The sequence below is a fragment of the Pelophylax lessonae genome (assembly GCF_965119305.1).
Source record: "Pelophylax lessonae genome assembly, chromosome: 4".
Lineage (NCBI taxonomy): Eukaryota > Metazoa > Chordata > Amphibia > Anura > Ranidae > Pelophylax > Pelophylax lessonae.
The window spans coordinates 138183906-138197521 of record NC_138771.1 but is presented as its reverse complement, the minus strand read 5'-3'; the positions used below and the strand labels follow the sequence as shown (position 1 = coordinate 138197521).

The following is a 13616-nucleotide window of genomic DNA, read 5'->3' as shown; positions in this document are numbered from 1 at the left end:
TGTGTTGTTATTTTGAGGGGACAGCAAATTTACAGTTATACAAGCTGTACACTCACTGCCAATGTAAACAAGGCAGAGCTATGTTCTGACAGGGGAAAAGTGATGGATTGTGTGTCCCTGCAAAAGGAAAAAAATAGTATCACTTCCCTTAGTTAAATAAGCACACAGTTTACACAAAAAAATGGATTTTTGTAAGATCTTACCGTAAAATCCTTTTCTCTTAAGCTCATTGACAGACGTAGTCTTCTTGATTCTCAAGAGCTGGGTTATGTTGTCTCCGCAGGAGTAGGACTAGGCAGAAAGACAAAACGTTCTGGCTCCACCTTAGGGGCAGTCCCTGAGGGTATATCCTCCCTCTCTCTGCTACAGGGAATCAGTTCTGTTTTAAAGCAGTACAGAGTATTTAACCCAACCCAACTCAATGATAGAGGGGCGGGTACTACGTCTGTCAATGAGCTTAAGAGAAAAGGATTTTACGGTAAGATCTTACAAAAATCCATTTTTCTCTATCGCTCATTGACAGACGTAGTCTTCTTGATTCTCAAGAGCTGGGACATCCAGAAGCAGTGCCACAAATGAGGGGTGGGATTGACAAAATCAAATCCAATCTAGAAGGCCCAACCGGTGCCAAACTAGAAGTTTTAAAGGCTCATTATAAACAAAGAATGAGACTAAAGAAAAATTTTCCAACGGAAAAAACCCTCGAGGTAGACCACTGGTCTCCTCAAATTGCGGCCTGCAAAACCTTGCGGCCAAACAAGGCATCAGACGATGCCATTACACTCCTGACTAGACAGAAAAAAACTGATTCCCTGTAGCAGAGAGAGGGAGGATATACCCTCAGGGACTGCCCCTAAGGTGGAGCCAGAACGTTTTGTCTTTCTGCCTAGTCCTACTCCTGCGGAGACAACATAACCCAGCTCTTGAGAATCAATAAGACTACGTCTGTCAATGAGCGATAGAGAAACACTGGTTAACAGTTAACCCTTTGATTGCCCTAGATATTTTACCCTTTCCCAGGTTCTCTATGGGCCAACCTTTACTATCTACAGCTTGGCACAGGTTCCCGGTTGTAAAGAGAACTACACAAACCAAAGCTTCTAAAGCCTAATTTCTTTACAACAGGGTAAAAGTATTTAGTTCCCCAAAAGTACCCATCGGCAGGTTTTAGGCTATGTTTTAATGCACGTTTCCATCCAAATCAAATGAAAAGCATATCAATGTATATTGTAATACAAGTTGCAACACACGTTGAAGTGCAATACAATGTGCACTGTAAGGCTTGCTGTCGTGTTTTCATTGATTTCAAATGCATGCTCCTTAGAGCAGAGAGGTGTAATTAACACCGATAAATAGAAGTAAAGGCATTTCAACCTCAAGAAAAACAATACACAGGTATAGCATCATAAAAGAACAATAAAGCTGAAGTGACATTCCTTTAACCACTTAAGCCCCGGAAGATTTTACCCCCTTCCTGACCAGGGGGTTTTTTGCGATTTTTTACTGCGTGAATTTAACGGACAATTGCGCGGTCGTGCAACGCTGTACCTAAACGAATTTGACGTCCTTTTTTTCCCACAAACAGAGCTGTCTTTTGGTGGTATTTGATCACCTGTGCGATTTTTTGATCATGAGCTATAAACAAAAAAAATAGCGTACATTTTGCAAAAACAACAATATTTTTCAAATTTTTTATATGAAATTCCCCCCAAAAAAAATGTAAATATCAAAATTTTTTTAACATTTTCGGCCAATTTGTTTTATGCTACATATGTTTGAAAAAAAAAAAAAACGCAAAAAGCGTATTTTGATTGGTTTGCGCAAAAGTTATCGCGTTTACTAACAAAGGGAAAGATTTTTGTCATTTTTGGTGTTTTTTTTTTTTAACGAGTAATGGCGGCGATCTGCAATTTTTTTTGCGGGACTGCGACATTCGGCGGACAGATCGGACCCTTGACTGACATTTTTGACACTTTTGGGGTTACCAGTGACATTACTGCAGTAATCAGTGCTATACATATGCACTGTTACTGTAAAAATGACACTGGCAGGGAAGAGGTTAACTGTATTAGAGAGAGGGGTTAAGTGTGTCCTAGGGGCGTGTTTTTAACTGTGATGGGACATGGCTACTAGTGTAAAAAAAGAGATCAACGGTCCTACATAGTAGAACCGTCTGACCTCCATTTTTACACAGGGGAGAATGACAGGCGGCTTGTTTACATTAGCCGCCTGCCTTTCTCCTTTCCCGGCGAACGATCGCGAGTGACGGGCGGACATTGGGTCCGCCGGTCATGCGCACTGACTTCTTAGGGAAAGAGACGGGGCTATTGGCTCACAAGCCAATGACAGACGTACCGGTACGTCACTTTGCCTGGCCGGGGCTGACCGCCGCAGTCTATGTACTTGCGGCGGTCGGCAAGTGGTTAATAGTTCATAAAAAATACACAAGAAACAAATGTCCATTCCTAACATGTCTGTTTGGAGGCCACCTTTTTTAAATTCTTTTTTTTGTGACTATGTAGGCAACAACTCAATTATCCTATAACTGAAACACAGATGAGGTTGTACTTACCGACTCGAAAATCGCTACCCCATTAGCACCGATATTTCCACTTGGCGTTACTCCCAACCCTCCAATCAGACCGGCACACAAATCACTTAAAAATTAAATAAAACAAACATTAGAGAGGAATACTTCTCTACACATTAAGAATTAAGTTGACCCAACGGGTAGAGGTAAATGCTGACTGGCCGATTTATTCACTGGCTAGTAATATCCATCAGGGATCCCCATTAGCCACATCTGTCCAACTGACCCCCTCCATATCATCAGCCATCTTCTCCACTGGTCCTCTGCCGATAAGGGTTTTTTTTTTTTTTTTTCTTTTCCCATTTACTTTTTTTTTTTTTAAACAATTGGTCTGCCCCCAACCCCCCCTGCACATCGCACATCATTCGCCTAAGCGCACAAGGTCCCCCATTCCCCTTTTGCCTGCCGAGATATGAACATCACATATCCCAGTAGGCAAAGCTTTTCATTCAGTTAAAGAGGGGGGTCGAGCCTGGTGGGGCATTATTAAGAGAAGTGCTGGCTAAACCCAGAAGAGCCAGAAGCCTCTCAATGACAGCAAACCACTGGACAGCACTGGATCCCCTGGGTGGGTATCTGAAATATGCTGATCTCACTACCACTAAGGTAAGGGTAAAAAAAAAAAAAAAAAAAAGCAGGGGTGGGGAGGGTGAAAAACCACTGAAGTAGTCTCTCAACAGGGAGAGTAAGACAAACTGGACTAACATTCCGCAACAGAGGTACAGGGAAAGGAACGAAGTTGCTGTGGTATCACTACAGGATTCGGGTCACCAATGAGATGTTAAGATGGCAATTTCTTCCCATAATTTGACAATGCACACATTCAGCCATGGCCATTTACCACCAGTCCTAAACTTCATGGCACCATGCTGAATAGATTACTTAAGCAGAACAGAGTGATTTCACAAACTTTTACACCCCACATCATGTTCTTGGATAATCAATGTTGAATGGACTGAGCTGACTACCAGTGTGACTATAAATGCTTGCACATGTTCCTGACACTCCTAAAAACTGAGAAGCCACTTGGATAAGTGGTGAAAGGTTTTCAACATTATAGAAAAAGTCTAGTTAAATATGACCAATTACGACTAGTCTGACCTGCAGAAAATGGAACCTTCAGACAGCAGTACTTGCTGCAAAACAAGGCGTGCAGATGGAATTATTCTCTTTTCTGGTTTTCTTAAGAACGAGGGCACCATTTTTACACATATTATTGCTTTATTTATAGTGTTGAAGTTCACTAGTTACTGTGCGTCTTGGAAGTTGGATTATTCGGTGTCACCATACTATACATTTGTTTACATTTTTTATTTTTTTGACTGCACAAGTTCTTTAGCACTGATTAGGAACAGCGAATCTCATATTTTTCGTTTTTTATCACTTTCTTCGTTTTTGCACATAGCAGATTATAAGTATTTTTTGCACAGGTTGATCTATAGTCTTTAAAAAGCGTCAAAGTATTACAGTTTGATGATGTGTTCATCATTTTAGGAAAATGTATAAATATATTTTGCAGAACTCTGTCCGCTGTACCACATTTTGTCCACACACTTTCAGAAGGTTCAGGTTCAAATAAATCTTTTTATTTTATTGATACATATAACCATAAGATATTTGCCTGATCTAGCCACTTTTGTCATGATCTCATGTTTTTAGGACACCCCTTACCTCCAACAGTGGCTGCTGTCTGGTGGAACAAGTATTTGGCCAGATCTAAAAAAAAAAAAAAAATTAAAACCTGCCCCCCCCCCCCCCCATTTAGAAAATGTGTTGCAATTTGTGAAAACAAAAGGAGTGTTGTGAATGGCTGAGAGGACAGAAAGGGGAGCGCGGTCGAATAACTCCTTCAATGTTAGACCGAAGGCAGTTACCATATGCAGCCTTAGAAGTTCAGTACGGTGAAGAAGACCCAGCTTCATGGAAGAGAAAATATCTAAAGAGCAGTCATGAGGGCATGGGGTCCACTTCATTACAGGTAAGTTATGTGATTGAAACTCTAACCCCCCAAAAAAAATGTTTAACTAAACTACAACTTATACAGACTAGATTTGTAGTAGAAGTATGATGTATGCACCTATACCTTACAATATCCTTATAATGCCCTGGGAGTGTACTAAAACTAACCTTAAGATATCACCATACAAATTCGGCATAACAAGTACATCAAATTCTGTTGGGTCCTGGACCATCTGTGAATTTAGAAACAAATGTGATTAGAAATAGCAAACAAGAGGAATAGAACAGCACCTGGGTATTATAGTAGTTAAATCAAATATATGTATAAAGGGTTGTTTAGTATAGCACATTTTATCTTACATTGAGGCACACTGTGTCCAAGTACATTTCATTAAACTTTATGTCCTTGTAGTTCTCTGCAACTTCTCTGCACTTCCTCAGAAAAAGTCCATCAGACATCCTCCTGAGAACCAAACATAAAAGAGAAGTTTACAAATGGTGCACAAGTATAATTGCTTCAGGCTCTTCTACTCTATCTCTAAAAAAAAAAAATAAAGAAGTTCACATTCTTGAGAACATTTCATAGACCAATTATAGAAGGTCACAGTGTACTTCTAGTGTAAAATGTCATATTTATAAAATAGAGGGTAAAAGCAAAGATATTTCAGTTATTTCGAAAATGCTAAATAAGAGATTGGCTAATCCGCTCTATACAAGAACTCACATGATATTGGCTTTGTGCACTGCAGTCACCGTGCTTCTTTGGTTACTCCTGGCATACTCAAAAGCAAATTCTGCAATCCTGTGGCTGGCTTGCTCTGTAATTAGCTTAATGCTTTGCACTACTCCATCCACAATCTGTAATGCACAAACATAAAACTTCAGTTAACTCTACTTTATTTTAATGTAACTTTTTATAGGTCTATATGAAAGATATAGAAACATTGGATATCTTATGTAGATGTCCAAACCGCCTGAGATATCCTACCAGGAAGCTGTTAAAGCCAACAGCCAAAGAGGGCAGAGATATTCCACACCCCGCAGGGACATTTATGCATGCTCCTTTCATATGTGCAACTGCAGGGCGGGCAAAGTCCCCGCCGCCTACAACTGTGACAACTTCCTGGCAGGATAGCCTGGGCAGGTTAGAATTTGTGTCCAAACACTTCTGAGCTCATCCCAAATGATGATGACTGAATTATCACTTAGGAACTAAATGTGGTTATAAAACTGAGCGGTTATCAAAAACATCACTGGCATAAAATAGTCCTAGTGGCTGTAGTAGGTTTTGGTGGGGTTTAGCGCCATTCCCTGTGTTAAGCCCAGGAGCTGGTTCAGACAGACAGTGCATTATAGTGAAATGTACTTAGAATTATTGAACATTGTGGATGCAGGAAAAAACTCACCATTTCCAATGTCATTTTCTTTGACCTCCAGAAGCTATCCTAGCATCAAATGGGACTCATCCAGCCCCACCTAGCTGCAACAGACCTTGTATTGCCTGCTAACAATAGATCACTATCACTACTGTGTTATCTGCTGCTGCAAAAGTTCATGAGGCTACCGAACAAAATATGCTTTTTTTTTTTTTTTTTTTTTTAAATAAATAAAGGAAAGAAAAGGGGAAGGGACTGTTCCATAAAAACAATCAAGGTGGATCAAGGAATCCTCCCTGCTGAGATATTGGATATTGACAGCGAGGACTGCAGCCGCTGATTAGGAAAAAATTTCCATCAAGCCCATTCGTCAGAAGTCAGTCAACTTCTGTCGAGCAGGAACGGCCACACATACACTGAACAAAATTATAAATGCGACACTTTTGTTTTTGCCCCCATTTTTCATGAGCTGAACTCAAAGATCTAAGACTTTTTCTATGTACACAAGAAGGCCTATTTCTCTCAAATATTGTTCACCGATCTGTCTAAATCTGTGTTAGTGAGCACTTCTCCTTTGCCGAGATAATCCATCCACCTCACAGGTGTGGCATATCAAGGCGCTGATTAGAAAGCATGATTATTGCACAGGTGGCTGGCCACAATAAAAAGCCACTCTAAAATGTGCAGTTTTACTATATTGGGGGGGGGGGTCCGAAAACCAGTCAGTATATGGTGTGACCATTTGCCTCACACAGTGCAACACATCTCCTTCACATAGAGTTGATCAGGTTGTTGATCCCCTCCTCTTCAATGGCTGTGCCAAGTTGCTGGATATTGGTAGGACCTGGAACATGCGGTTGTATACGCCGAGCATCCCAAACATGCTCAATGGGTGACATGTCCGGTGAGTATGCTGGCCATGCAAGAACTGGGATGTTTTTAGCTTACAGGAATTGTGTACAGACCCTTGCAACATGGGGCTGTGCATTATCATGCTGCAACATGAGGTGATGGTCATAGAGGAATGGCACAACAATGGGCCTCAGGATTTCGTCATGGGAATCTCTGTGCATTCAAAATGCCATCAATAAAATGCACCCGTGTTCCTTGTCCATAACATTTCACCTGCCCATACCATAACCCCACTGCCACAATGGGCCATTCGATCCATAACGTTGACATTAGCAAACCGCTCACCCACATGACGCCATACATGCTGTCTGCCAACTGCCCTGTACAGTGAAAACCAGGATTCATCCGTCAAGAGAACACCCCTCCAAAGTGCCAGACACCATCGAATGTGAGCATTTGCCCACTCAAGTCGGTTACGATGACAAACTGCAGTCAGGTCGAGGCCGCGATAAGGACGACAAGCATGCAGATGAGCTTCCCTGAGATGGTTTCAGACAGTTTGGGCAGAAATTCTTTGATTTTGCAAACCGACTGTTGCAGCAGCTGTCCTGGTGGCTGGTCTCAGATGATCTTGGAGGTGAAGATGTGGGATGTGGAGGTCCTGGGCTGGTGTGGTTACATGTGGTCAGGTCCTAAAGCTGGTGTGGTTACATGTGGTCCGCAAACCACATGTAACCACACCAGCTTAGGACCTCCACATCCAGCATCTTCACCTCCAAGATCGTCTGAGACCAGCCACCAGGAAAGCTGCTGCAACAGTCGGTTTGCAAAACTAAAGAATTTCCGGTTGGATGTACTGCCAAATTCTATGAAAACGCCTTTGGAGACGGCTTATGGTAGAGAAACGAACATTCAATTGATGAGCAACAGCTCTGGTGAACATTCCTGCAGTCAGCATGTGAATTGCACGCTCCCTCAAAACTTGCGACATCTGTAGCATTGTGCAGTGTGATAAAACTGCACATTTTAGAGTGGCCTTTTATTGTGACCAGCCTAAGGCACACCTGTGCAAAAATCATGCTGTCTAATCAGCATCTTTATATGCCACACCTGTGAGGTGGATAAATTATCTCGGCAAAGGAGAAGTGCTCACTAACACAGATTTGTGAACAATATTTGAGAGAAATAGACCTTTTGTGTACATAGAAAAAGTCCTATATCTTTGAGATCAGCTCATGAAAAAAAGTGTTGCGCATTTATTATTTTGTTCAGTGTAGATTGAAATTCAGCTCTTCCCACTAACCCGACTGCATTTCGGTCAAAAATTAAACAAATAAAAAGTTTGCGGTTAAGAGGTAAGGAAAGAAAGAGGGGGGATCAGGGAGGGGGTGCATCAGGGGAGTAAACCAGGTCCATTCTGTTTAATTGTAATTATAAGGCAAATGTTCATGCATTCGTGGTTAAAGGTTGAGCCACACATCCTGTATAAATCCAGACTTGGAGAGTCCAGCAAATCCTGATAAGGCGACTAATGGGGGGGGGGGGGGGGGGGTAAGCAGTCTAAAGATTCCATGTATCCCAAAACTTTTCCTTCTGGTGATGGAAGGAGGAAGCAAGGGCCTTCATCTGTCCCATTTCTCTTATTTTGGTGAACCATGATGGGGGATGCCACATTGTGGGCAGCAAGCCCATGCAGAGTTAGGAAAGTGAACAGTCAGGAAGGGAGGATTTGTAATGAGTTAGCAGAATATGGTTAATGTGAAGCAGGCAACGTTAAGTTGGTGCACCAGCTTTTGTACTTTTGCTCAAAATGGGTGAATTTTCAACCAACTCCAAAAGACATGTAGAAAGGTGCCTGAATGAGAACAGCATCTCCAGCAGAGGTTGGACGATTGCAGGTTTATCATAAGCAGAAGCATCGGTACCCTATTCCATCATAAAAGGATCCCAAAGCCTTGTTGTTGAAACGTGTTGACTTTAGACGCTTATGAGCAAACAGAATAGCCTCCTCTGTTTGAACTGGAGCAAACAACATTTGCATCTCTTCTCCTCATTTATGGATAGAAGGTGGAATGTAGCCTGCTGGTAGTGCTGTAGGGAGCTTATATAACTGAGATAATAAGCGAGGGATATTTGTCTCTTCTCGGCAAACGTCCTCAAATGGAGTAGTGGGTCTGGAAAGCCTGACCTGGTCCAAAGTAGCCCTCCAGAAATGGTAAGGCATAATTGGTAAGAGGACAATGCATCAATAGGCAGTCAAGGTAAATTTTGGTTTGGCTAACTGAGACAACCACTGTGCTAGGGTTAGGAAATACATAAGGCTGTTTACTGGCAGTGTTTGCAGTGAGATAATAAATGAGGGGTCATAAGTGAGGGTTGTGGAGATATCCCAGGTAATGGGAAAATTGAGATGCATTCTAAGGGCTCATGCACACTGCATTTCAAAGAAGCTGCTCCTACAGGCTTTCAAGCTCTTTTTAGCAAATTTTTTCTGCCTGGAAACTCCCCTCCATGTTAGCTAATGTGTTCATGCACACAATGGCTTTTTCAGGAGTTTACAGGCATATGCTCTTACAGGCAGAAAAAAACCCCCATCAAACTCGCGTTTATGAGAGGAGCTTTTAAGCAGAAAAGCGTGAAGTACTATAAATGAAGTGCAGTTAATAACGTGTCAATACACAAAATCAATCACACTCAGCAGCGCTATACTCAAAGTCATCCGCTCAGAGTATAAAAACGTCAAATATAAAACAAAATGCACAGGACCATCATATGAATGTAAGTGTCCAATGCATAGAGCAGTCTCTATAACTCCCCAGTGAGGTCTTCTACTGTCAGAGTGACATGGAGTTCATAATCCCAGATCGAATGAATAGTGGTACTTCCAATCCGGATAAAGTGAAATGGGTCCACCACCACACCTCCAGTGCTCCCCTCTAGATTAAACACTCACCAGACCAACAGAGATCAGAAGCCTCTATGTTATTGTATTTCAGTTGTCTCTCCAAATCTCTGGTTAACCACTTGCTGACCGCCGCACGACTATCTACGTCAGCGGTCAGCCCCTCACAGGCAAACTAACGTAGGGCTACGTTGCTTGCTTGTGAGGGTCTAGGGAGCGAGCGCGCGCCCCCGGAGGCGCACTCCCGCTCCCGCGTGGTCACGGACCCCCCCGCGCGTGTGACCAGCGGACCCGATGTCCGCCGGCCACTCGGCGATCGGCGGGGGAGAGGGAGAATGTCAGGCAGCTTGTGTAAACAAGCTGCCTGTCATTCTCCTTGCTGTAAAGACACTGATCACATGGATCTACTATGTAGATCCGTTGATCAGTGTCCTTACAGCTCAAGCCACAGCCAATCACAGTAGAAAGCACGCCCCTAGGGACACACACAGCCCCTCCCTCCCAAATAAAGTTAACCCCTTCACTACCAGTGTATTTTTACAGTAACAGTGCATATATATAGCACTGATTACTGTAGAAATGTCACTGGTAACCCCAAAAGTGTCAAAAATGTCAGTCAAGGGTCCGATCTGTCCGCCGCAATGTCGCAGTACCGCAAAAAAAAAAAAAAAAAAAAAAAAAATCGCAGATCGCCGCTATTACGCGTTAAAAAAAAAAAAAACAACAAAAATGACAAAAATCTTTCCCTTTGTTAGTAAACGCGATAACTTTTGCGCAAACCAATCAAAATACGCTTTTTGCGATTTTTTACACCAAACATAGGTAGCATAAAACAAATTGGCCGAAAATGTTAAAAAATTTTGATTTTTACATTTTTTTTGGGGGGAATTTCATATAAAAAAAATGTGAAAAATATTGCTATTTTTGCAAAATTTACGCTCTTTTTTTGTTTATAGCGCGTGATCAAAAAATCGCACAGGTGATCAAATACCACCAAAAGAAAGCTCTGTTTGTGGGAAAAAAAGGACGCCCAATTCGTTTAGGTACATCGTCGCACGACCGCGCAATTGTCCGTTAAAGTCACGCAGTGCCGAATCGCAAAATACCCCCTGGTCGGAATGGGGGTAAAATCTTCCGGGGCTTAAGTGGTTAATAGATACAGATCAGAGCTGCAATAAAAGCTCAAATTCCTGTGAAAGCAGCTTTTTTTTGAGCTGCAGTGTGCATGAGCCCTAGGAGAGATTGAAAGATGGGATGGGAGACAGGAAAATAAAACTGGAGTGCATTCCTGTTCCTATTCACGTTGAATTGGATGCACCCATTTACTAAGCGTGATAGGAGTGACATTGGAGCATGTCTAGTAAATATTTTCTCCCGTCTCGTTTTTGGAGAGAGATGTGGATGTGTGGTAGTTTGTCTTCCCATATGAAACCAAGAAGTAGGAAATGCAAGTTGGTCAAGCACATCTGGGGGACCGATATGGGCAGTGTTTGAATCAGATTGTACTACTTGTGAACAAAGTTAGATTCATCCCCCCAAGCTCAAGTATATTGGAGCAGATCTTGATTAGAAGGGGGGGGGGGGGGGTAACAAAAAATTAGCCTTGTACAACTCAGCAGGGTAAGGTGGGAGTCTGATGCCAAAGTATTTAGGTATGGAACAGGCCCACTGAAAAACGAAGGCCTGCCTTCGATTTTCTACCCTAGAGGGTCCGAAGGAGATGTGGAGCGCTTCTGATTTGGTACAATTTATCTTAAAACTAAAAAGGTTGATGGCTACACTTACTGAGTGAGCATGGTAGTGTACGGGTGAGGTAGCACTGGACCTGGTTTGTGGCAGTTCAACTCATGGAGGGCCCTCTCAACCATGTGAAGATTGTGAGGAGCAGTGAGTATTAAAAGAAAGTTTAAAAACTTCAGCCAGTTGGAGAACAATGATCATTTTATTAGTGTAGGACAATGCGTTTTGAGGGATCATTGAATTATATAAAAGTTGTGAGCGCAAAAAGTTATAAATCGCATAATGAATGCTGCCAAACTGACATACCACATGTTCAATGCCACTGTATTCTCCCTCAGTGTTTTCCCGAATGGTAACCAGGTCCACATCTGTGTAAGGAGTCTTATAACCCTCAATGGAGACGCAGGGGCGGACATTGGCATAAAGATCAAACGTTTTTCTAAGTAACAGGTTCATGGACGGATGTCCAGCAGCTATTGGAGTCTTCAAGGGACCTTGAAAAAAACAAACATACATGAATTGTCACATACCGCACAGAAATTGTACCAGAGAAAGGAGGATAAGAAAAGGGATACCTTTAAGACCCATTTTGTTTTTATCCATAGATTCTTTGGCTTCAGGGGGGATCATCCATTTGCCACCAGGACCTTTAATGGCTGTAACATTTCTCTCTTCCCACTGAATAGGGGCCTGTAGTAGGAGGAGGTGCAGTATAAATGGCACTTACTACCAATTAAGTCACAAAAAGCTGGCACTCTAGAATATAGTATTATGTTTACAGTCTGTTTAAAAGTCTAAAAATATCCCCGCTACATCGCGGTTCAGTTTTTGCGGTCCCGGTAATTCGCGGTTTTTTTTGTAATGTTATTTTACTATATAAATCATTAAAAATGAAAGATTTTTGTGTTTTTCATAGCTCTTGCTCTGTCTCTAAGTATCTTTTATGTGTTTAAATGAGTTTCTATTGTTTTAAAAGTGTGTTTAAAGACCTTAAAATGCTTCTACACGTACAGTGACAGTAAAAAAATCATGCCTACAATGCATTTTAATAGGGTTTTTCTATTTCGCGGAATTTCACTTTTCGTGGCTGGGTCCGGAACGTAACCCCCGCAATGGAGGGGGGTTTACTGTACATTCATTTTGCATTTCTAGCTTAAAAAAAGGATTTTTGTAACTTATTACATTTATGGGACAACATTGTTTTGTTCTGGGGTTGTGCATGGATGATCCACTTAACATTTTTCTGCATTAGAGGTCATTTATATTTTAATTGTGCATGCACTTCTATTATTACAAGCTCGACATATTAAGCTAAAAAAACTTTTTCCTTAAAGAATGTGGACTATCCCTTTGAAGACCGGTGTTCCGTGAAAAAACCATACCCTCGTCACTTCCGGTGCACCTAGGGAGGGTATGGATTTCTCACAGTAGTGTGTGTAATGTTATACATGCCGCAATTACATTAAAACAGCTCCTCTGCAACATGAGTCATCTCCGCTCCTATCCCTGTCACTTCCCTAATCTCGGCTAATATAAAAGTGGATCACGGAGCCGAGATCGCTGTCACTTACATTTCATACACCCGCCGCCGCTTTTATATTTATTAGCCAAGATCAGGGAAGTGTCAGGGATAGCAGAGGAGATGCCCCATGTTGCCGCCGAACTGTTTTAATGTAACCGCCGCAAGTATAACATTACACACACTCCGTAATAATTTCATTCCCTCCGAGCATGCGTACTTGTGAACTTCTCTGCTGTGCAATGACGTATCCGGGGCTCTGAGCATGCGCACTGCTGCGCCGCTCAGCTGTTTCAGACCAGAAGTGACGAGGGTATGGAATTCTAACGAGGTATGGTTTTTTAACGTTACACCGGGTCTTTTCTGGCACTTGTTTACATTAAACAATCAGTTTTTGTTTGATAGAAAATTACTTAGAACCCCCCAAACATTATATATTTTCTAAAGCAGAGGCCCTAAAAAATAAATCGGTGGGTTTTGAAATTTTTTATGTTACATGGTATCTGCGCAGCGGTTTTTCAAACGCGATTTTTGGGAAAAAAATACACTTTTAAATGTGAATGCAAAAAAAAAAAAATTTTACTGTTAGGACTACAAGATTGTGGAATTCTCTACCACAAGAGGTAGTTTCTGCGGGAAGTATGGCCACTTTCAAAAGACTCTTGAACATACATCTCA

At 41.9% G+C, this 13616-nt stretch overlaps 1 protein-coding gene across 1 annotated transcript in view; it reads right to left on the bottom strand.

The window, feature by feature from the left end:
- IDH3A (isocitrate dehydrogenase (NAD(+)) 3 catalytic subunit alpha) overlaps window positions 1–13616 on the bottom strand; it is a 34904-nt gene that overhangs the window by 4365 nt on the left and 16923 nt on the right. The window contains exons 4-9 of the mRNA XM_082254700.1: window positions 11995–12109; window positions 11726–11913; window positions 5274–5407; window positions 4910–5012; window positions 4718–4782; window positions 2573–2657 (exon numbers count right to left, since the gene is read on the bottom strand). Of these exons, the coding sequence (XP_082110826.1) occupies window positions 2573–2657; window positions 4718–4782; window positions 4910–5012; window positions 5274–5407; window positions 11726–11913; window positions 11995–12109 (690 nt within the window). The remainder of the gene's footprint in view (window positions 1–2572; window positions 2658–4717; window positions 4783–4909; window positions 5013–5273; window positions 5408–11725; window positions 11914–11994; window positions 12110–13616) is intronic.